General features: G+C 47.4%; 1 protein-coding gene across 3 annotated transcripts; it reads right to left on the reverse strand.

Annotated features, from left to right (window-relative positions):
* Positions 1-1,241: 1,241 nt before the first annotated feature.
* Positions 1,242-19,766, reverse strand: PI16 (peptidase inhibitor 16). Of its 3 annotated transcripts, none has more exons than XM_020999571.2 (6): positions 19,524-19,766; positions 8,027-8,248; positions 4,280-4,413; positions 3,929-4,017; positions 2,578-3,036; positions 1,242-2,238 (listed from the first exon to the last, which is right to left on the reverse strand). In XM_020999571.2, exons 1-6 carry the CDS (start codon positions 19,677-19,679, stop codon positions 2,144-2,146), a joined length of 1,155 nt encoding a protein of 384 aa, XP_020855230.1. In that variant the 5' UTR covers positions 19,680-19,766; the 3' UTR covers positions 1,242-2,143. The 3 variants fall into 3 exon arrangements, with proteins under 3 accessions (XP_020855230.1, XP_020855232.1, XP_020855231.1); XM_020999573.2 differs by having other exon boundaries at positions 2,806-3,036; positions 19,524-19,765; XM_020999572.2 differs by having other exon boundaries at positions 4,280-4,389; positions 19,524-19,757.
* Between the last annotated feature and the right edge of the window lie 2,353 nt (positions 19,767-22,119).

Genomic DNA, 22,119 nt, shown 5'->3' on the forward strand with positions numbered 1-22,119 from the left:
AATCATCCCGAGGTGTGGGGGCCATGCCGGCAGATCTGAGGTCTTGTCTTAGCCATCCACCTGTGTTCAAGAGCCTGTCCTTACCCAAGCTCCAGAGCACTCCTCGGGGCTGGCCCAGCTAGAGGAGGAGTGAGCCCATTCAGTTCTTGCTTTGTCTTGGAGGCTAAGGTTGAGTGTAGAGTAGTCCTGGAACCACCGAGAAGGGGAGGGTACAGGCCTGTCCCCAGCCAGAAGAGAAGTCCAACCGGCCAGCTAAGGTCACCCCAGGCTCCTCACCCTGCTAAGCAGCTGTGTCTAATACTACACTATCCCCTGCCTACTAATCCTCTCTCTGGGGGAAGGTGGGAAAGGAACAGTCCTTATCCTTTCCTCCCCTCTCCCCGCAAAAAACAAATTTAGTGACGCTGTACCTCATCCCTCGATAATGAGTTCGGCTTGTTATTAGCTAAATGGATAGACTGATCTGTGGCCTCCCCACCCCCTTCCAGGTAGCACAAATTTTAACACAAAAGGATGGCTAGTGACAGGCATCCAGGGCACCAGGACATGATGATGGACATGATGTTTGGGGTCACTTGGGCTTTTTGGTGCCACCCCCTCCACACACCACTGTGGGGCCAACCCTGGCTTTGGGGAGGTGTCTGGGGGAGAACGGGGATCAGGAAGGAGCAAGGCGGGGTTAGAGAAAGGAGCAAGCATTTATTAGGTGCCTGCTGTGTCAGGCACTGTGCAAATATATCATTTGATGCTCACAACAACATTGGGAGGCAGTTGAAACGGGCAAACAGGTTGAGTGACTTGCCCAGGGTCACACACCTAGTAAGTGTCTAAGGTCAGGTTTGAGCACACGTCTTCCTGCCTCCAGGCCCAGAGTTCTATCTCCTGTGCCACCTAGCCACAGAGGGGAATTTGCAAAGAGGCTCTGAGGGGAATAAAGTTTGATAGGAAGAAAATAAAGCGGAATCTCTGAAGAAAGGGAAGTGTTTAGTGGAGAGCATGAGGGTTTGTAGAGTGGTGATGGGTTCAAGTGGGGAGCACAGTCTGAGGGGAGTACAGGGAAGGGAAGGGCAGGGCTACTTTTTAATTTTAATTTTAAAAATTGAGTTTGTTTGATTTTGCTCGGGACTAGACAAATGGAAGCACTGTGGCTTTTGTATGCCTGAATCCTCTGCCTCTGGCCCAAGGCTTGGCCCCACTACCCATACTTCCCCTTTCAATCCCTACCACTCATTCAAGGAAAGTGATTTCAGACCAGACTTTATTCAGGACTTTGAGGTTGCTTCCTCCTGAGGCCCTGCCACTTCTGTGGCTCAGGGAGAAGCTTGTCCTTCATCAGTGTAATCCTCACCCCAAAAGGTGAGTGAGAGATCTCAGCACCACCACACACCAGGTATAGGTCTGGGCAGAATCAGGCCTGGGGGCTGTCGCCAGGATAGGGACTTTCATATGTAGCCCTGCCCCCACCCCCTGGCTCTCTGCCCTGCGGCTCTCCATTCCTCTTGGGTTTGGAACAGACATGGATGCCTTGCCCCTGTGGGTATGAGGGGGGACATCCGCCAGATGGATGCTGTCTCTGCTAGAGAAGCAAAAGTTACCTCTCTGAGCATCCCCTGGAGGAGGGTGAAAAGGGGACAGAGGGAAGAGGGCAGACCTCACTAGGGGGCCTGGAAGGGCAGGGAGAGCTGTAGACATGTCAGCCACGGCAGAACTCTTTGTGACATGGCCCTTCTCTTGGACCTGCACTGAGGCTTAGGTGTGTCCAAGGGTGAAGGAGATGACATCTGGAGGTCGCTTCCTTTTAGAGGATTCAGTGGTTCTTGGAGCTCTACGTGTTTCATGGCCCACGTACTCTGGTTTCGGGGTTTTGCAGAAACCTCCTTGGAGAGCCTCTGAAGGGGCGTGTGTGCAAGGAAGGGGCACAGCTGAGAGAGGGGCAGTGTGAGCATGTCAGTGGGCCTCTTGGACTGAAACTCTAATTCTTTGGGTGTAGATCCAGGGTGTGTCCAAGCTCACATCTGGGCATCTGTTCTGCCATCCATCCATCCACCCATCCATCTGCTCTACTGCCAGGGGAAGATAAGGCCTTTTGGCTGCGTGGTATACACTAGAGTGTGGGCATGGGGTTGTGCGAAGAATGGCGCCTTCAGAAGAAGTATCTCAGGATTAGGCAACTGAGTAGCCCAAAGAGAGAAAACTCAAAACGACTGGAAGCACCCAGCACAATTTTCCCAGCGGGATCTGTATCCGGAGAAGAGAGAGAGAAGGTTCAGCCCCAGCAGATTTCCTGGGGTGCCCCCATCCCCACCCCATCCATCTTCCACCAAACATACTTTCAACCCGAGGAAGTGTACAAGAGAGGCCCCTGCGAGCCAACAAAGGGAACAGGATGCTGTGAGTACCGACGTGGCATGCTGACTACATGCTCCATGCGGTTACACATGCTGGGATATCGGAGGTCAGGAATGTCCCACCACCATTCCTTGGCATCAGGCCTAGGGGTGCAGGACTACAAGAAAGAAGAGGACAGCTGTGCAGCCTGGAGACCTGATCAGGCAGGGCAGAAGCAGTGGGCCTTACCTTCTAAAGTGGAGTGCAGGGCCAGGGTGCGCCCACCTATGGCATTGGCCCCACCGGTTTGGGGGAGGTCAGAGGGGGCACTGTTGGAGGTGTGCCCTATTGGCCACAGGGTGCCTGGGACCTCTTCCAGCTCATCATTAGCCAGGGAAGTGGTAGCCAGAGTCTCAGAGGAGGAGGAGGAGGAGGAGGGAGGAAGCAACTCTTGAAGTTCATCCTGGGTGGGCTCACCTCTGTCTGGCTCTGGCTTGCTGGCCTCTGTCTCTAATGATTTCAGGGTGGTTTCAATACTTAGCCTAGGGGAGAGGGAGGTCCCCTCACTCAGGGAGGTCGAGGTTTTGGTAGCCAAAGAGGGAGGGGTTTCAGTCGCCAAGTTGGGTGAGGTCTCAGTTGCCATAGAGGTCGGGGCTGCGGTTGGTAAAGAGTGTGAGACCCCAGCCTCTTCTGGGCCTATGATTGGTTCTGACAAGAAATAGACAGGGCTGGGCATTAGTGCCGGTCTACAGGGTCTTCAATCCTTTATCTGCTCCAGCTAAGATGTAATGCATCATGTATTAAAAGGATGTGCATGTGAGGACTAATTGAATGAACTGAGCATGTTTGCAAGATGGATGTCTCCCAAGTATTTATGAGGAAAAGGGATTAGAAACCATGTTCTGTTTGAGAACCAGGGATAGTGGGCAGAAGTGGCAAAGAGGACAATTAGGGCTTGATGTCAGGAACGAATTCTGTTAGATCTCTCCAGAAGTGGAATGGGCGGCCTGGAGAGGCCGAGGGATGGACCCCTCAGCTTAGAGGTCTTCAGAAGGAGGCTAGTGGGCACTCTTTCTGTGTATGGGCTGATCTGCTTGCCACAAAGCTTCCTTCCAACTGCGGTTCTGTGATTCTCTGACAGTTCTGGATGTCGACCTCGCTGCACCCCCTAACCGTTGTGCATCAACAACTCCCCCGTTCTCCACGACACACCACCACCACCTTTCTTCTCCCCTCTCCACCCATATTTCCACCTTTCCGCCTTCCCCTCTCTAACCATACCCAGAGCCTCTTCATCCCCAGCCACACTCTCTCAGGCTTCATCTCCCCTCTATGGCCTTCCTTATCACCTCTACCTTTCACCCCATTGTGAGTTCCCAGACCACACACACAGGATCCATCAAGTTTTCATTTTTATCTGAGGTGTCTCCTTGGGGTGAAGTGGGAGGGAACTCCTCTTTGTTAGACTACAGAGTCCCCAACTAGGACCAAGCCTACCGGGCAGGACCCAGAGGTACTCTCTAAATGCTCCACGACTGACTGACAAAAGACATCTCCACCCCAGGCCCTCCCTGTCCCCACCAGCCCCACCACTACTTACGACAAAGTTGGTTCTTACACTCGTAGCCCTCCTGGCATTGGGAACAGTGCGGCCCCTCCACGTAGGGTTTCTGGCCCTTCACGTTTCCTCTGGGAGAAGATAAGGAGGAGGAAGAGATGGAAAAGGGAAGCCTAATTCATTCTCTCTTCCCTTCTTCCCACCCCTACCTCCCAAACGTTCCAGGAGGCAGCCTGGGAAAGTGGGAAAAACTCCAGGGTCTTAGTCTTGGCTCTGGCAGCCACTAAGCCACATGACCTTGGGCGAGTTCACTTTCCCCTCCCACCTCCCTCATGTTGGACTGCTGCCCTTGCCCTCTCCTCCGTCCTTCCCCAGGCTCTGATGGGCACTCACGGGGGTTCATAGTTGCAGACCAGCACGTGAATATTAGTCTCCATCACTCCTTCCAGCTTCTCACAGAACTGAGAGCCGCAGCCAATCCTCTCTGTCTTTGCCCAGACCACCTGAAAGAAGCCAGAACAAAAGGCCTTTCTTTCTGGTGAGAGCAGGCAAAAGCCCTCGAAGCCTGAAAACCCAAGGAATCCAGCCTAGCGATCAATCTAGAGACAAGGCCAATTGCCTCAAGACCACCCACCTTACAACCTGGAAATATGTGCACGGTCCCTGTGGGAGGCCAAGGTAGCTGTTCAGTGGTTCAGTCACGTCCGACTCTTTGTGACCCCGTGGACCATACTGACCTTGGGGTTTTCTTGGCAAAGATACTGGAATGGTTGGCCATTTCTTTCTCCAGTGGATTAAGGCAAACAGGTTAAGTGACTTGCCCAGGGGTCACACAGCTAGTGTCTGAGGCTGGATTTGAACTCAGGTCTTTCTGACTCCAGGCCCAGGGCTCTGTCCACTGAGCCATCTGGCTCAGTGACTTTTGTCTATAACACTTTCTCCTTCCCTCCCCTTATCAAAGCTAGATCTCTCCTCTCCCAAGTTCAAAGCTAAGTCCTGGCTGATGGCAATGATTCACTCCAGTGTTCATGCCACTTTAGCATCTGTGATGTGGGGAAGCAGAGGGTAGGGTAGGGGAAGATTTTCATCTTAAGGGAAAAAAGACTCTAATAAGGCAAAGGGCTGAATTTGTAACTCTGGAATTTTAGGCTCAGTGATAGAGGTTTGGGGGACTGAAAGGCAGGAGAAGGAGGTGTCAATACCCTAACCCAAAACCATTCTTTTTTTTTCTTTCTGCTATGAAGTTTCCAGTGTCAGATTGGATACCATTTGAAATTATTTACATCATTAATTCTAAGATGTTAAGAGAAGATAGCTTAACAATGCTTTCTCAGGGGTATTTGCATTTTAACAGCCTTCAATGAAAAGGACAGATCTCTAAAGTTAGACTCTTAGGCCAGGAGGTTGGGAGGGAAAATATTTCTGGGGCTGGTGGCCTTCCTGGTGTCCTGGAGCCCGACCCAGACTAAGGCATCCCCTAGAGGTGGTGAGAATCCGATGCGGAATGGACCTATCGTCTGGAGGTAGAGTCTTAAAACTATTTTTTGAGGGTTCACTTGACCTGGCAACTACTTCAAACCTCCTTAGGTTTTCCCCAGCTCTCCAGAACATAACTGAGATGCCAGAAAGGGAAAAAAGGGATCTCTGAGTGGCAGAGACAACTATCACAAAGCTCATGTACTCTGTAGGCAGTCTTTCACTCAGTGCCTAAGTACTCTCGCTTTCTAACAAGCTTGGGAGATCTGTTCTTAGTCTGACTGGAGGTTAGATCTTGATAACCCCCCCTCCAAGAAAAACTGGCCTAATACAACTCAGGAGAGGATTCTCCTCCCCACATTTCACCATAGTTCTCTGCTGTCCCTGGAGATGTACTCCTTCCTGACTTTCCTCCCCTGACAAATACCCTTTATTCTTGACCCCAGGAAACATAGAGGAAGAAACAGGAAAGGCTCCCAAGCCCCTGACAAAGCCAGAACACAGCCAGCTGGATCATAGATCTGAACCAGGGCAGTGATGTTCATGTGTTCAGACCCTACTCTATCCAGCACGTTGGTGGGGCCTCATCTGGGACCCCACAGGGAAAGGAAGGGTTTATCAGATCCCCTTAGATTTTCCTGATTATAAGGAATACAGGAACGGGTGACCCGCAATCTTCTATAAAGAGTAAAAACAATAAAGTCATGCCTCACTTAATCAGAGGTCAGATTCCTAGAAGCCTCAACTACAGAGATGGGGGCTGGGGTGTATGGGAAGGCTTCTGAGTGGCATAGATGTCCTGCTCATCCACTTCATTTCTGGCAAGCCTTCATTTACAGCCTATTGACTTTTGCTTTCCATAAAATTCTAACAAGCCTGATGACCTGGTTTATAAGTCCATATCAGATTAGAAAGCTGGAGAATAGCTCCTAGACGCAGGCATTTTGATGGTAGCAAAAAGTAACTGCTGATGTCAGGAAGGCCTCCCTTCAGAACTATAAAAGCAGAACATCCTGTGATAGTGTCAGGTCCTAGGGCCTTCTGCATTGCTACATCATATATAGCCCAACGCTATAAATGATGTTCACAATGACGACCCCGAGTCATTGAGTGTAACTACAATCAGGGAGGTGGGAGTCAGAAGGCAATAGCTGCTTCTCATGGTTTTCACAAGGTCATCAGCCACTCCTCTACTCTGAGGCTTCCTGAAGGCAAAAGATACTAAGGGAAGGCCAAAGCCTCTGGGCTGGTATTCCTAAACAGGCTCTTGTTCTTTGATTAGAGAGTAATTTTCTTGATTGGAGAGAGAGCCGACTGAAGAATTGCGTGAGATTTCATGTGTTACAGAACAATGATCTGGGGAATCCTGGTACGCCCTGAGAACTGGACGAGGCTGTGGGTTACCCGAGTTCTCAGGCACAGAGACCAGCAAAGGGCTGAGCAGAGATGAACCCGTGTCACCGAGTCAGGAACAGCCTTACGCTGGGTCACACTCTCCTCTTTACCTAACTCGTCCGTGTCAGACGCCATGGAACCCCCAACACTGGGAAAGACAAGAGTGGGGCTGTAAACACATGAACATCATCGTCCTGGTTCAGATCTGGGGTCCCTCTCTCTGGGTTCTATTCTCTGCTGAAGAAGCAGGAAAGTGGATGCATTTCTAAAACATTTTAGAAATAATTTACATCCTAAATAATTAAAACAAAAAGAAAATTTAAATATTACTTAAGGGGCAAGTAGGTGGTGCAGTAAATAGAGCCTTGCCTTGGAATCAGGAGGACCTGAGTTCAAATCCGACCTCAGACACTTGATACTTACTAGCTACATGACCTTGGGCAAGTCACTTAACTCTGCCTCACCAAAAAGCAAAAAAAAAAAAAATACTTAAAAGATTAAGCTTCAACCATCCAGAAAGTGTAAAGCTACTTATGGGGCTAATTCAGTGTAACCATAATGATTATAACAATATTACATTATAATAATATATAGTATAACAATATATATTGTTATATAAAATATAACAATAATAAAGAATAAGTGATCCTCTATATGTCTGGGATGGCTTGTTGTTATTCAGCCCTTTTTTAGTCATGTCTGAGTCTTTGTGACCCCATTTGGGGGTTTTCTTAGCAAAGATCCTGGAGTAGTTTGCCGTTCTTTTTCCAGCTCATTTTACAGATGAGGAAACTAAAGCAAACAGGGTTAAGTGACTTGCCCAGGGTCACACAGCTAGGGAGTGTCTGAGGCCAGACTGGAGCTCAGGAATGTGAGTCACTCTATCTACTGCACCACCTAGCGGCCCATGGGATGACTTGAGCCTGGGCAAAGCCTGGAGCCCTGCCTTTTCCTAGAATTCTATGGTCCTAGTCTCTGTTTCATGATCTATGTTTCTTTTAGAGGCAAGGATGGGGGTAACTGTTGAATTGAAAGAGCTCAGGTGTATAGAGCACCGGCCCTGGATTCAGGAGGACCTGAGTACAAATCCAGCCTCAGACACATACAACACTTACTAGCTGTGTGACCCTGGGCAAGTCACTTAACCCATTGCCTAGCCAAAAAAAAGAAAAGCAAGCTCAAGTGGATAGAGCTGGGTAAGGTTGGGGTGGGGGGAGGAAGCGGGTGAGTCCTTGGGCCTGGCCTGCGCTGCTCCCTCACCCAGCCTACCTGGGTGTAGTGCCCGCACATCTGTCCTTCTGCACAGGTGGCATTGCTGAGGTTGTAATGCTCATGCTCGTTGTACCATTGCTCCACGGCCAGCTGCAAGTCCATCTCCCCTTCTGTGATGGCAAAGAGGTTCTCTCCCCGGCGGCCTCGGTCCTTATTGTGGCCCCACACGCACTTGCTGGCATAGGCTTTGGCGAAGGCAGCCAGATCCTCGTCCCATTTCTGGAAAGAAAGGAGAAGCACAAGATCTAGTGTTGGGGGTGAGCTTGGCCTGGGTCACTCAGTCTCTCTGGGTCTTGGTTTTCTCATCTGTAAAATAGGGACAATAATCTCTGCTGGCCTCTTGGGCTGTTGTGAGAATTAAATGAAAGAATCAGAGCACTCTATAAAGGTGTATGGTACGAGGCGGAAGGTGGATATCGCTATGACCAGCACTTCTCTTTAAGTAGGTAGGGATTATTCCACACACCAGCAAATTACGGATACCATGGTCCAGAAGAGATACTATCAGGGCAGCTGGGTGGCGCAGTGGATAGAGCACCGACCCTGGATTCAGGAGGACCTGAGTTCAAATCTGGCCTCAGACACATAACACTTACTAGCTGTGTGATCCTGGGTAAGTCACTTAACCCCATTGCCTAGCCAAACCCCCCCCCAAAAAAAAAAAACAAAACAGAAGAGGTACTATCGTTAGCTGGGTTTGTGTCTTGTCCCCCTACTAGACTATATCTCTCCCAGTGCCTGCCTATCATAGTGCTCTCTCTACACACAGTAGGTGCTTAATAAATGTTGAATTAATTAATGGTTACCAGTTGACTTTGGTTTATATCACTGTATGGGTCTAAACATAAGCCATACTTTGTCCCTCCTCCAAATCTGTCTCATATAAAATCAGTGTGACCCACAAAATGGTAGTCATTTTTATTAGATACCTATCTATTTTTTCTTTCAAAGAGACCTCATTTTAGGAATTCAGTTTATAGTCTAGGGATGGCCTTGTCTAACAAATATATTATATGTCAGCCTTAAGGCTAAAAACAATCTGGAAACAGAGGAGGAATGTATGTTTCAGTAAATTTAGACTTCTCTTGACTTTGTTATAAAATGTCTCTCTAACCCTCAGCTCACGCCCATACCTTAAATTTCCTTCAGTAACAACTAGATGAGTTTCAATAACTAGTTCAAGGGGGTGCGATAATGTGTTATGTGGTACACTTATAATTCAGGACTCTGTGCTATCCAGGTTTACATAATTTAACATAATATCATGAAAAGTACACTAGACTTTTAGCTAGGAAAGAACTAAATATTATCTCATTTTATCTTCCCAACAAACCTGGGATTATCACCATTTTTTGTTGTTATCGTTCAGTTGTTTCAGTCCTGTCTGACTCTTTGTGACCCCATTTGGAGTTTTCTTGGCAAAGATACTGGAGTGGTTTGCCATTCCTTCTCCAGCTCATTTTGCAGATGAGGAAACTGAGGCAAACAGGGTTCAGTGACATGCCCAGGGTCACACAGCTAGGGAGTGTCTGAGGCTGGATTTGAACTCAGATCTTCCTGAATCCAGATCCAACATTTTAACCATTGCATCCCCTATGGTATAACACAGAAGTTCCGTGTGAGTCACACAGCTAGTATTTGTCAGAGGCAGGATACCTTTAGTGTAAAGGAAAGGCTTTGTAAAGCTTTGTTGTTCAGTCATGTCCAGCTGTTCCTGACCCCTCTTTGGGGTTTTCTTGGCAGAGATATGGGAGTGGTTTGCCATTTTCTTCTCCAGTTCATTTTTTTTTTTAGGCAATTGGGGTTAAGTGACTTGCCCAGGGTCACACAGCTAGTAAGTGTCAAGTGTTTGGTCTGAGGCCAGATTCGAACTCAGGTCCTCCTGACTCCAGGGCCGGTGCTCTATCCACTGTGCCACCTAGCTGCCCCATTCCAGTTCATTTTTGCAGATGAGGAAACCAAGGCAAACTGGGTGAAGCGGTTGCTCAGGGTCACACAGCTAAGGAGTGTCTGAGGCTGGTTTTGAATTCATGAAGATGAGCCTTCCTGATTCTAAGCCCAGTACTCTATCCACTGCCCCTCCTAGCGCAAGGCTAGAAAGAGATGGTGGGTCAGTCTGCTGGGTTCTGTGGGAAGGATGGTTTGAGGGCTTGGCTATGGCCCAGGGCAGTCAGTTCAGCTTTCCTTGTTGCCTGAGGCCAGCTTGGCTCCAGGCCTCTTCGAAGCTGTGGGAAAGCTGTTCTTTCCTTTCACAAATAAAGAAATGCAGGCCAAGGTGAGGGAAGCCTCTCCAAGTCTGCTGGCACCTGCCAGCTGAGGCTGTAACAAGAAACACAAGGGTGAAGGTGAACACCCTATGATTACAATAAATCAAGTGCTAAGAAAGACCCAGAATCCACCTTCTTTTTGTTAGAGAACATGCATATTTTGGCATTTAAAGCCCTTCATGGCCAAGTGCTATAGAGTGCAGTACATGGCATAGTAGAAAGGGCCCTGGGGGCAGCTAGGTGGCTCAGTGGTAGAGCACCGGCCTTGAAGTCAGGAGGACCTGAGTTCAAATCCGGCCTCAGACCAAACACTTGACACTTACTAGTTTTGTGACCCTGGCCAAGTCTCTTAACCCCAATTGCCTAAAAATTTTTTAAAAAGACATTCAGAAAAAAGGAAAGGGCCCTGGCTCTACGGGCAAGGGGACACGAATTCAGATCTTCCCTATTGTTTACCACCTATGTGATGTAAAACTTTGTAAATGATAAAGCATGAGTTATTTACTACATCTAGATTTAACCTCCCTGAGAACAGAAATGGTGTCCTATCTAAAACTCTTTGTCTCCTCCAATGCCTAGTGAAGTACCCTGCACATAGCAGGCTTAATAAATGCTTGGTAAACAATTGGATTGGGATCCCACTCCTACCAAGAAGGCCCCCGGGGCTGCTCCAGGCCCTAGTGACCCACCAGTCCTCAGGAGCCAAAGGACTTGTGTAGACTAGGCCTTGGCACATTTGTACTGCCCCATCCTTCACATCCTGTCGCTGTTATTTTCATGGGGAGGAAGGGGTCTTCTCTAGCTCCTTGAGGGCAGACTTTGTATGGTACCCCTCTGCACTCCCTGATGTACCAGGTACATGGGAGATACTTCAACACTAACTGAGGCAGCAGCTCAAGGCTGCAGGGAGCTGTCCAGTTGGAGAAACCTTCACAGAACATTTACTGAACCCTGATCCTTCTCATGAGAAGCCTCCCTGTTGCCTAGACTGTGAGGCTGGAACAGCCTCATCTGTGGCTGCCAGCTGGGGGAGGAGGGTTCATGTGACCAAAGCTGTCTGCCCTCAGAAGGAGCCCAGCTGCAGATTCTCAGAACAGCAGAACTGGAAGCTGCCCTGGAGAACACTAGTGCCCCTCTTGTTACGGGTGAATGAGGCTTAATGGGGCACAGAAAGTGCTCATAGATTTAGAGGGACCCTAGAGGCCAGTGAGTCAAATCCCTCCTCCCAATTTTCAGATGGGGAAACTGAGTAACAGAAAAGTTAAGTGATTTGGCCCACAGCACAAAATTGATAAATGTATGAGGGAGGATTTGAGCCCAGATCTTCCCAACCTTCAGTGCCCTACCTCTTCTACCATATTATTATTAATCGTTTTCAGTCCTGTCCAACTTTTCATGACCCGTTTGGAGTTTTCTCGGCAAAGATACTGGGTGGTTCGCCATTTCCTTCTCTAGCTCATTTTGCAGATGAGGAAACTGAGGCAAACAGGGTTAAGTGACTTGCCCAGGGTCACACAGCTAATAAGTGACTGAGGCTGGATTTGAACTCTTGAAGATGAATCTTCTCAGACTCCAGACCCAGTGCTCTATCCACTGAGACACCTAGCTGCCCCACCTACTCTACCATACTTCTCCTCAAAAAGAAAGTCCGACATTAGCACAGCTGGAACTCAGTCAGCCAGGTTTTTCTCTTGCTTTTTGGTGAGGCAATTGAGGTTAAGTGACTTGCCCAGGGTCACACAGCTAGTAAGTGTCAAGTGTCTGAAGCAGGATTTGAACTCAGGTCCTCCTGACTCCAAGGCCAGAGCTCTATCCACTGTGTCACCTAGTTGCCCCAAGAGTAGCACCTTTCCTACTAAATCATAGATTCCAACCTATGGGCTTTGGACCTTTGGGAGGCTCAGGAATTATCCAAGGGGGTAAGAGAATCCTTATGCAAATCCATAAGTAAACCTTCTGGGGCATCTGTGGGTTAGTAGATGGGGAGTTCTCAGACTCTGGAAGACCTGGGTTCAAGAGCTGCCTCTGACACTTAACCCCTTTGTGACCCCGCAAAAGTCACTAAGATTGTAAATTGCAGAGCGTTCTCCTCCTGTAATGCCCCCGACAGCTCTAAATCTGTGAACCTATTGGTAGAGGGAATTTTCTCACTGAGAGTTCCCTCCACTAATAAAATCTCCAGTGGTGGAGGGGGAAATAGACCTTTTACAGACTGAATAAAGTATATGTCTTACACACGTATGTACTACCATTTTTCAAATGTACTATCATGATTAATAAAATACTAATTCATTTAAGGATTACTGAATTCATAATAGTTTTTGTTGTCTTGTGTTTTCTCAGTCAGCAGATACTAATAATACAACTGCTATTGGTGAAGTTTTGCAATGTTATAAAGGGGTCTTCAAACCCAAAAAGGTGGGAAACCACTGGGCTATGCCATATTTCCTCCCCATAATGGATGTGAACTTGGGTCAGTCCTTGGGTAATGGAGGTCTGCACCTGGACCCAAACGCAATTGTCATGTGTAGACAGATCACCAGTAGTTCTCATAGGCTCTCATTAGTGGGTTCATATGGTCTAGGCTTGCCAGGACCCCCACGAATCATCCAGAATCTCTAAAAGAAATCCAGGCTCTTGGGAACATCATTTTTTTTTCTCTTAGGTAGTAAGCTATGTGCAGTTACTGCACCATCTTGTGGACATACATGGTAAGTAATCACACATCCCTCAGCATCCTTCTTCCCTGGAAGTAACCATGGTACCTCTCTCCACCTCTCCCAACTTTCCCCACCCCACTCCCCCTTTTCAGGGCAAAAAGCAAACCTAATCATGCGTCTACTTTCCCACCTTCCATCAGTTTCTTCTCCCAAGCTTCACATTCATTCCTGCAAGGATTCATCTTGTGTTACTCCAGCAAAAGTCTTTCCCAGTTCATGTCAGCTAATCCCTTAGGGCCTCGGGAAGATGGAAAAGCCTTAAAGACCCAAAGGAATTACTCTCTAATGGTGAAATTCCAGGCACTAAAATGGCAGGCAGGGAGGGAATGGGAATAGGGAATCTAGGAATAGAGGATCATAGGTTTTAAAAATGGAATGGGCCTTAGTTAATCCCTCATTTTACAGAAGAGAAAACTAAGTCCAGTAAGGTAGAAGTGATTTGCTCAAGGTTACACAGGTAATAAGTAGCAGGGATGGGACTTGAACCCAGGTCCCTGATTCTAAATCCTGTGCCATTTATACTTCACACCAATGGTTTGTTTCAAGGTGTGGAGGGAAGCTCCATTAGGCTTTGGATCACATGCTTTTAGGTGACTTTCCATTATGCGTGTGTTTAAGGCCAGAACACACAGGAACTTGAAGAGGCCGGAATGACTGCAGCTGGTCAGGGAGTGGGTGGACTTAAGGGCGGGACAAGTTGAGCCAGTGAAGGAACTTACAAGACCTCCCAGCCCAGAGCTCTGGGGAACCTGGATCTAATTAAGCTCAACGATCCTTTGGCTTGGCCTGCTGGGCCTGGAAAAGGGTTCTCCTGGCTCCCCGTCCTCAGCTCCACCCTTGTGGAGCCATCCCCTGCTGCTCTGGCCACTGACCAAGCAGCTGGAGAGTCAGACATACTTCCAGGGCACTCCTGAGAGAGGATCTGGGACCCTCCGAGGAGAAGAGGGCAGGCAGAGCAGGAGGGGACTCTAGGGGGATAGCACCCACTTTCTGTCAAATGCTTGTCCCCCTACAAAAAAAGGGGGGGGCTAGGTGGCACAGTGGATAGAGCACTGGCCCTGAAGGCAGGAGGACCTGAGTTCAAATTCAGCCTCAGGCCACTTGACATTTACTAGCTGTGTGACCCTGGGCAAGTCACTTAACCCCAATTGCCTAAAAAAACCAATGCTTGTCTCCTCTGCCTTAGATCCCACCCTTGAGAGTCATTCCTTTGAGAGTTAAGACATTTGGGTTTCCCTGAGTCCTTTATTAAAATGCGAAGTACACAAAAGAAAACTTACAAGGAGGCAAAGAAAAGTTGGACAGCTCTGAACACAATGTGTAGCATTTATCCTATAGGCTTTCTTGAAATAGAAATTGTATATTTTGAATACTCTCTTATGTCCTGCTGTGCACATGGCAATACTTTTTTTCTTTTCTTATTTTGTATTTCAGGTTTAATATTTAAGTTTATGTTTCTTTTTCTTTTCTTATTTAAGTTTAAAATAAATAAATAAATAAATACAAATTAAAATGCAAAGCACCTGGGAGCCCTAATACCTAGTACTTTTTCCTTCTTAATCAGCTCTTAACAATCTTTGCCACCGACAGGGTCTTTCCCAAATGATATCTTTTTGATCATCACAACAACCTTAGGAGGTCACTGGTGCAAACATCATTAGTATCCTGATCTTAACAGATGAGACAACTGAGAGACAGAGAGGGAAAATAACTGCCCAACTTCCCCTCCCTGGATCCCCAACCCTGGATACCTCTCACTGCCTACCCCAGTAGAAAGTAGCTGATCTGGGTGAAGTACAAACCCAAGTCCTTTTTCCTCCAAATCCAGTTTTCTTTCAACTGAATGATAACACTTTGCCGAGAGCAAGGACTTAACCAGCATGCAATTCAATTAAACAAATGTTTATTAAGTGCCTTCTTTGGGCCAGCCGCTGGGGAGGTAAAAGACAAATATGAATGATTCCTGCTCTCAAAAAGCTTACATTCTACTGGGGGATACAACTTTTGTAGACCAAATAAATTACATATATATGTATTACCTTTTTTCAGTTATTCCAAGCCCATTGTGCATAGCATGGGGAGGAGGGTTGACTTTGGGCAGGGGCTAGGAGCTGGAGGGAGGAAATCCAGAGGACAAGGAGCTAAAAGAAGCAGTGGAGAAGGTGTGAAGACAGACTGCCTATTCACATCTTTGCCCCAGGGCTGGCCCTGGCTAAGGGTGACTAACACCTGTTTCTTAATCCAGCCACAGTTCAACGTGGATTGTGGGGTAAGAAAGCTGTTCTGGGAATGAGGATTCTAGCCTCCATTTTTTGTTCAGTTCAATCGTTTTTCAGTCGTGTCTTACTCTTTGTGACCCAATTTGGGGTTTTCTTAGCAAAGATACTGGAATAGTTTGCCATTTCTTTTTCCAACTCATTTGACAGATGAAAAAACTGAGGCAAACATGGTTAAGTGACTTGCCCAGGGTCACACAGCTGGTAAGTGTCTGAACTCAGGAAGGTGAATCTTCCTAACTCCAGGAATGGCACTCTATCCACTGAGCCACCTAGGCTGCCCTCTATTTTTTGTAACTACCTCCTATTAATCAATTAATTAATCATTTATTAAATGCTGGCTATGTGCTAGTCATTGAACTTGGCACTGGAGATTCAAAGACAAAAATGAAATGGTCCCTCCACTCAAGAAGCTTACATTCTACCAGGGGAAATATGTACACAGATAAGTCAATTAAAAATATATACAAATAATGCAAATATAAAAATTACAAAGTGATTTGGTTCTTTTATCATGAAGGTATTAACGACAGGGGACAGCTAGGTGGTTTGGTGTGTAGAGTGCCTGGCCTGGAGTGGGGAAGACTCATCTTCCCAAGTTTAAATCTGACCTCAGACACTCACTAGCTGTGTGACCCTGGGCAAGTCCCTTACCCTGTTTGCCTCAGTTTGCTCATCTGTCAAATGAGCTAGAGAAGGAAATGGTAAACTATTACAGTATCTTTGCCAAGAAGACCCCAAATGAGGTCACGAAGAGTCAGACATGACTGAAAAGACTGAACCACAACTAACAATGGGGTGGTGGGGAGGGAAAGAAGGAGGGAGCATCAGGATAGGCCTCATGAGCAAGGTAGCACTTGAACTGAGTCTTCAAAGATGCTTGGTTTTCTAAGATATAGAAATGAGGGAGTGGCACAGTGCTAGGTGGCACAGTGGATAGAGCACCAGTCTTGGAGTCAGGAGGACCTGAGTTCAAATCCAGCCTCAGACACTTGACACTTACTAGCTGTGTGACCCTGGGCAAGTCACTTAACCCCATTGCCTAGCCAAAAAAAACAAAACCAACAACCACAAAAAGAAACAGAAACGAGGGAGTGTGTTCCAGACATGGAGGAGAGTCTGTGCATGGAAGATATGGAAAATATGTAAAGGAAAATAATGTGTATTGATCGCAAAAAGCAAGGGACCTGAGAGCCCATCTAGCCCACCCCTCTTATTTTATATTGGAGGAAACAGAGACCCAGAGAGGTTTAGCAACTTGCCCAACGTCACACAGGTAGTGAGTAAAAGGGAGGATTTGAACCCAAGCCCATGGACTATAGAGCCAGTGAGCTTCCCACTATCTCTTAGAGGATGGGCTTTAAATGCCCAAAGAGTGTTTCCTGCATCAGGAGGAATGTGGATTCTGGGCCTTCCTTTAGCACTTGTGTTCTGCTGTGATCACCAGGCTTTCACACTCACCCTCATGCTCATGTCACCCCTCGGTTAAGGACTAGGAGAAGCTTCCTCCTTATCTTTATTTGTGAAAGAAAGAACAGCTCTCCCTCAGTCAGTCTTTAGGAGGACTGAAACCAGGTTAGCCTCAGGAAATGGGGGAAAGCTGGAAAGACTCCACCCTGGATTATAGCCAAGCCTCAGTACATCCTTCCCACAGAGCTCTCAGCAGACTGGACTAAGTCCCAAGGTCTCTTCCAGTCCTAATGTCCATGGTTACCACCCTGGAGGGAGGAGGCTGAAACCACCACCAGGTTTGACGCTGTGGTGAGATCTCCTCTCCACATCTGCCACCTCCCACCTCCACCCCACCCTGCCCATTCCCAACCTGGCCCCAAAGTTGGACAGAGCCAAAGGGTCCTCCCCAGCAGCCCTGGGATTGCTTTAGGGGGCTTTAGGGATATTGGGTGAGAGGGAAGGTACAGAATGGAAAGGATGACTCAGACACAGGATATTGTCCATCTGTGCCTAGAAAAGTCGGTGGCTTCCCACTTCTGGCTCAAGTCCCTAGGTGTGCCTTTCCCAGCAAAGGAAGAAGGTCAAAGACCAAGCCACATAACTGTGGCATAGGGAGGTTTAGAACACAGCTCTTCCAGCTCACTTCCAACCTTAGCTAAGATGCTATCCCACCCTAGAGTCACGCTAATCCTAGCAGGGCTCCAACCTCATCCTGATCCCAGTTGGACCTCCTCCTGCAGTGTCCCTGCTCAGCCACTTACTACTTTAGTGATCTTGGGTCAGTTATTTAAGATTGTGGGCCTCAGTTTCCTCATCTGTAAAACAAAGGGGTTGGACTAAGTGGTCCCTAAGTCCCCTCCACTTCCAGAGCCTCTGATTATGCTGATTATGACCCAATGATCCTTGACTTGGGTCCTGAATCTATCCCAGTATCTGGTCCTATTTTGTCTCCATCCCTGACAATCCTAATCCCACTTTGGTCCTGGCTCTGTCTGGGGATCCCAGTCCTGGCCATACGCAGTGCTGGCTCTATCCTCGTTCCCCGCCCCCACCACAGTGCAACCCCCACCCACCCCAGCCTCACAACTGAGCTAGGGCTCATGATCCAGAAAGTGCTCAGTCTCAGAGAGCTTTGTTCCAGGAATACACTGACTTCGCCGAAGCCTGGCAGAGGCTTCTCCAATATCTTTGGGCCCCTGCAGACTCAATTCTTCACCCAACAGGTCCATGGTTCCAACACCCTCCCTGCTCCTCGGTCCATCAAAGAGAAGACCCTAACACATCAGAGTTCCACATTGCTTCATTTTACAAAGGTCCTCCCTTACAACAGGCCTGTAAGTGGGGTGGGAGGTGGAGGGAGGGACCATAGAGGAAACTGAAGTCCAGAGAACGAAAGAATGTCAGAGAAAATGGAATTAGGGAACACGTAGTTATTTTAAAAGTGAAGAAATTTGGGCCCAGAGAATTCTCCAAAATCACATATCATCTCCCTCCCAGAACTAAGGTTGGAACTCAGGTTTCTTGACTCTCAGTTCAGGGCTCTTTCTACTCCATTGGGAGTGGAGATGGAGAACTACCTCCCTCTATCACTTTCTGTGGTCTCAAACTCCGGAGAAGCTAGGCAAGTGGCAGAGATACCCCAACACTCTGCAGCACCCAAAGCAGCATTGTATAGTGGTTTGTGTTCTCCCCTTTCAGTTTCATCATTGGAGAGGATGGAAGGTTATTATTACTTTCATTTTTTTTGGTTTGTTTTTAGGCAATTGGGGTTAAGTGACTTGCCTAGGGTCACACAGCCAGTAAGTATCAAGTGTTTGCTCTGGGGCCGAATTTGAACTCAGGTCCTCCTGACTTCAGGGCTGGTGCTCTATCCACTGCCACCTAGCCACCCCTATTACTTTCATTTTGCAGATAAGGCTGAGGCCCAGAGAAGAAGTTACTTCTCAGATTAGTGGCCAGAAGGGACTCGGGCTGGGCCAGGCTCCTACACGACCCTGGGCTGCTGTGAGTATTCCAAGAGCAGAGAACACAGAACAGTGTGTCTGAGTCACAGGCCTTTATATTCAGTTGAAGTAATCTGCCTTCAAGACTGTCCCCAAGCAATAATGAGTCCATGTGTCTATAGTAATAGCTAATGATAGGTAACATTTAAGCAGCACCTACTATGTGCTATAATTACTAATTCGTTTGATCCTCACAACAAATGGGAGGTAGGTGGTACTCTTATCCCCATTTTACAGATGGAGAAACTGAGGCAAACAGTAACTTGCCCAGGGTTGCACAGTTAATAAGTGCCCAAGGCCAAGTTTAAACTCAGCTCTTCCTGACTCCAGATTCCATCCGTGAGGTAGGCAAGGCCAAAGAGTCTCATCCCCACTTTACAGCCGGAAAATCAGGCCCAGTGACGTTAAGTAACTGAGGTCAAGGTCACATAGCTAATAAGCAGCAGAGCTGAGGCTGAAACCTAGCTTTTATTTTTGTTTTTTAACATTTTAATTTATTATTTATTTTTACCATTTTTTTCTTTTTAAATTTTGAGTTCCAAATTCTCTCCCTCCAACCCACCGCCTCCTATACCCACTGAGAAGGCAAGCAACATGATATCAATTATATACACGAAGAACTAGGTCTTCTGATTGCATTGTACCCCCAGCACCTTGCTGCCCCTAGCCCCTCCAGGAAGAAGAATACCACACACCCTCATCAGAGCCTCCTTCCGGGCTTAGCCCACATTGGGAGTTTTGCCTTCTAAGTGGATGAAGGGTCTTCCCCAGCTTACCAGATTCTTCATGTTGGTCGCAGGTGGGGAGACCTGGGATCGATACAAGTTGTGAAGCTTTACCACCATTTGCTTCTGTTCATCATTTAGGCTACAGCTCAGCTGGGCAGCTGTGAAGAGGAGGAACACAGCTGGAAGGCAGTGGGAGCTCTGCATCCTGCCCTCTCTCCAGCTCTAGCAAGTCTAGGGGTCTGGCAGCTGGATTTAAAAGAATCTGAAGTCCCTCCCTCCCCAAAAAGAGCAACACCCCTGGCTGGGATTACTGATGTGGGGCTCCTCTTTAACCAAGCCCCCTCCACTTGCAGCACACCCCACCCAGCTCACATAATGGGGTGGTGGAGGAAGAATGGATCTTTGGGAGCTGGCCAAAGCCTTGTCCACTCCTAACGAACATAAAACGTCCCATCAGAATCCCTGGCAAAACTGCTTGTCTTTGTGATTGGGGGCGGGGAGAGGGGAGTGTGAAGGAGGGGAGGGAAGGTTCGGGTCAAGTGCTCCAAGTTTCAAAGTCCCACCCTAAATGTGGGGTGCACTGTTGAATAATAAGAGCCCTCCCAGCACAGTGATCTTTATAAAAGTGATGAAACAAAGGCCCAAGGAATTCTCCAAGATCACATATCACGTCCCTAGCAGAGCTAACATTGGAACCCAGGTTTCTTAACTCCTAGGCCAGTCTTTATTCCATTGGGAGTGGAGGTGGGGAGCTGCCTCTCTATACCTCCATCAGAGTCTTCTTACACACTCAAAAGTGCCACTGATCACTTAAGCACATACCCAGGCTGAATATTTGTTACACACTAGAGGCCATGGTCCAGCACAGAAAAGGGGACAGGTATGGTCCCCAGCCCTGGGGAGCCGTCATCCTAATGTATTGTAAAGACCTCTACCTAATTTGGATTTGAATCCCAGCACTGCTCAAGACTTTCTGTATGAATTTGAACAAACTGCCTCTTTTCTCAGTTTCCTCATCTGTAAAAGATGGAACTAGATCATTGGATCTCAAAGTGTGGTCTGGGTGTCTGGGAGACCTTTTCAGGGGTCCTTGAGTTCAAAACTTGAGGTCAAAACAAAAAAAAAGTTTTCATTTCTAAACTGCTATGTAGAAATCCTGCCTTCGACACTTGCTAGCTCTGTTATCCTGGGAAAGTCACTCTGTCCACCTCAGTTTTCTCATCTATAGAATGGGGCTAATAATAACCCTTACATCCCAGGGTATTTTGAAAGCTCTGTGTAAATGCTAGCTATTAATACAATATCAATAGATATAACCCACTCAAACGAAAGCTCTTTGGGAGGGAGGAGAACAAAAAATAAATAATTCCGGTGTCTGTGTTTTGGCACTGGCTGCCTCCCACCCACTTGTAAGGAATCAGATTAAAAGCTCCTTTTTAGTTCAACTAAAAATTTTGAGAAATAAATATTTCTCTAGTCTAAAACCCTGCTCAGACTTACTCAAAGGAAGGAAATTTAATCAATACTTAATCAAAGTTCTCAGGAAATAATGCCCTCCACTAAAATCCTGTCTAGCTGTGGGCAAGGGAGGGTAGTCAAAGAGGGATGGAGTGATTTTTAGGGGAATGAGTCTCTTGGGGCAGAGTGTGATTTGTTCTATTGGGTCAGAGGTCCTTAACTTTTTCTTGTGTGTCATGGCTCTGCACCCCCTTAGCAGGGCAGTGAAGCCTTTGGTCCCCTTCTCAGAACAGTGTTTTCAAACGCACAAAATAAGATTAAAGATTAAAGAGGATTAAAGATTAAAAAGGAAACCAATTATATTGAAAACAAAGATGTAAGTTTTTTCCCATCCAAGTTAATGGACTCCCTGAAATCTGTCCATGGGCTGTGGAACCCTGCATTCAATGAAGTAAAATGTTAACCCTGAGTTGGGTAAATATATTTTCTCATACTGTGACATTTTTCTTGTTCTAAAGGCATGAGGGACTCCATCAATTTAGATGTTCCTCCCTCTAAGCTTTTCTCACAACAACCTTGTGAGGTAAAGCAAGTATTGCCAACTCCAGTTTGCAAAGGAGGAGGAGGAGGAGGTCTCAAGAGAGAGCTGACTTGTCCAAGGTTGCCCAGTTCATAAATGGCAAAGGCAGGATTCAAACCCAGGGGCCCATATGGGAGGAGGGGGGATATTCCTTCCCCTTGGTATAGCTAATTCCTTACTCCCTCCAATGCTGTGTCCCTCCTAAGACCTCCTCTCCAAGTGCTTCCTTTCAATGTGGCAAACTGGTCCTGACCAGGCTTGTGAAGCCATACTATGCAAGATGCCAAGGACCAATATGGGATGGCGTTGGGGAAAGAGGATGAGATCAGTGCCGGAGGTAAGATGGGCCATGAGCTCCAAACCATGATGCCTTCACCACCTTCTCTTCCTCTCTTCCTCCTGCATCCCGTCCCCTAGCTCTGCCCTGACACACCCCGGGCTCTGACAGTGAGCTTTTGCCTCATTTTGCCTGGAACGAGGACTACACCTCATTTCCAGGGCACCGCATCCAAACTGCACTCCCTTCTTGCCTTCCCAGCACCCCTTGAGGTTTTCCCCTATTACAGCGTAAATTCCTTGAAGATAGGGATTATCTTTTTTTCATCA

The sequence above is a fragment of the Phascolarctos cinereus genome, unplaced genomic scaffold (genome assembly GCF_003287225.1).
Source record: "Phascolarctos cinereus isolate Bilbo 61053 unplaced genomic scaffold, phaCin_HiC Scaffold_5;HRSCAF=322, whole genome shotgun sequence".
Classification (NCBI taxonomy): domain Eukaryota; kingdom Metazoa; phylum Chordata; class Mammalia; order Diprotodontia; family Phascolarctidae; genus Phascolarctos; species Phascolarctos cinereus.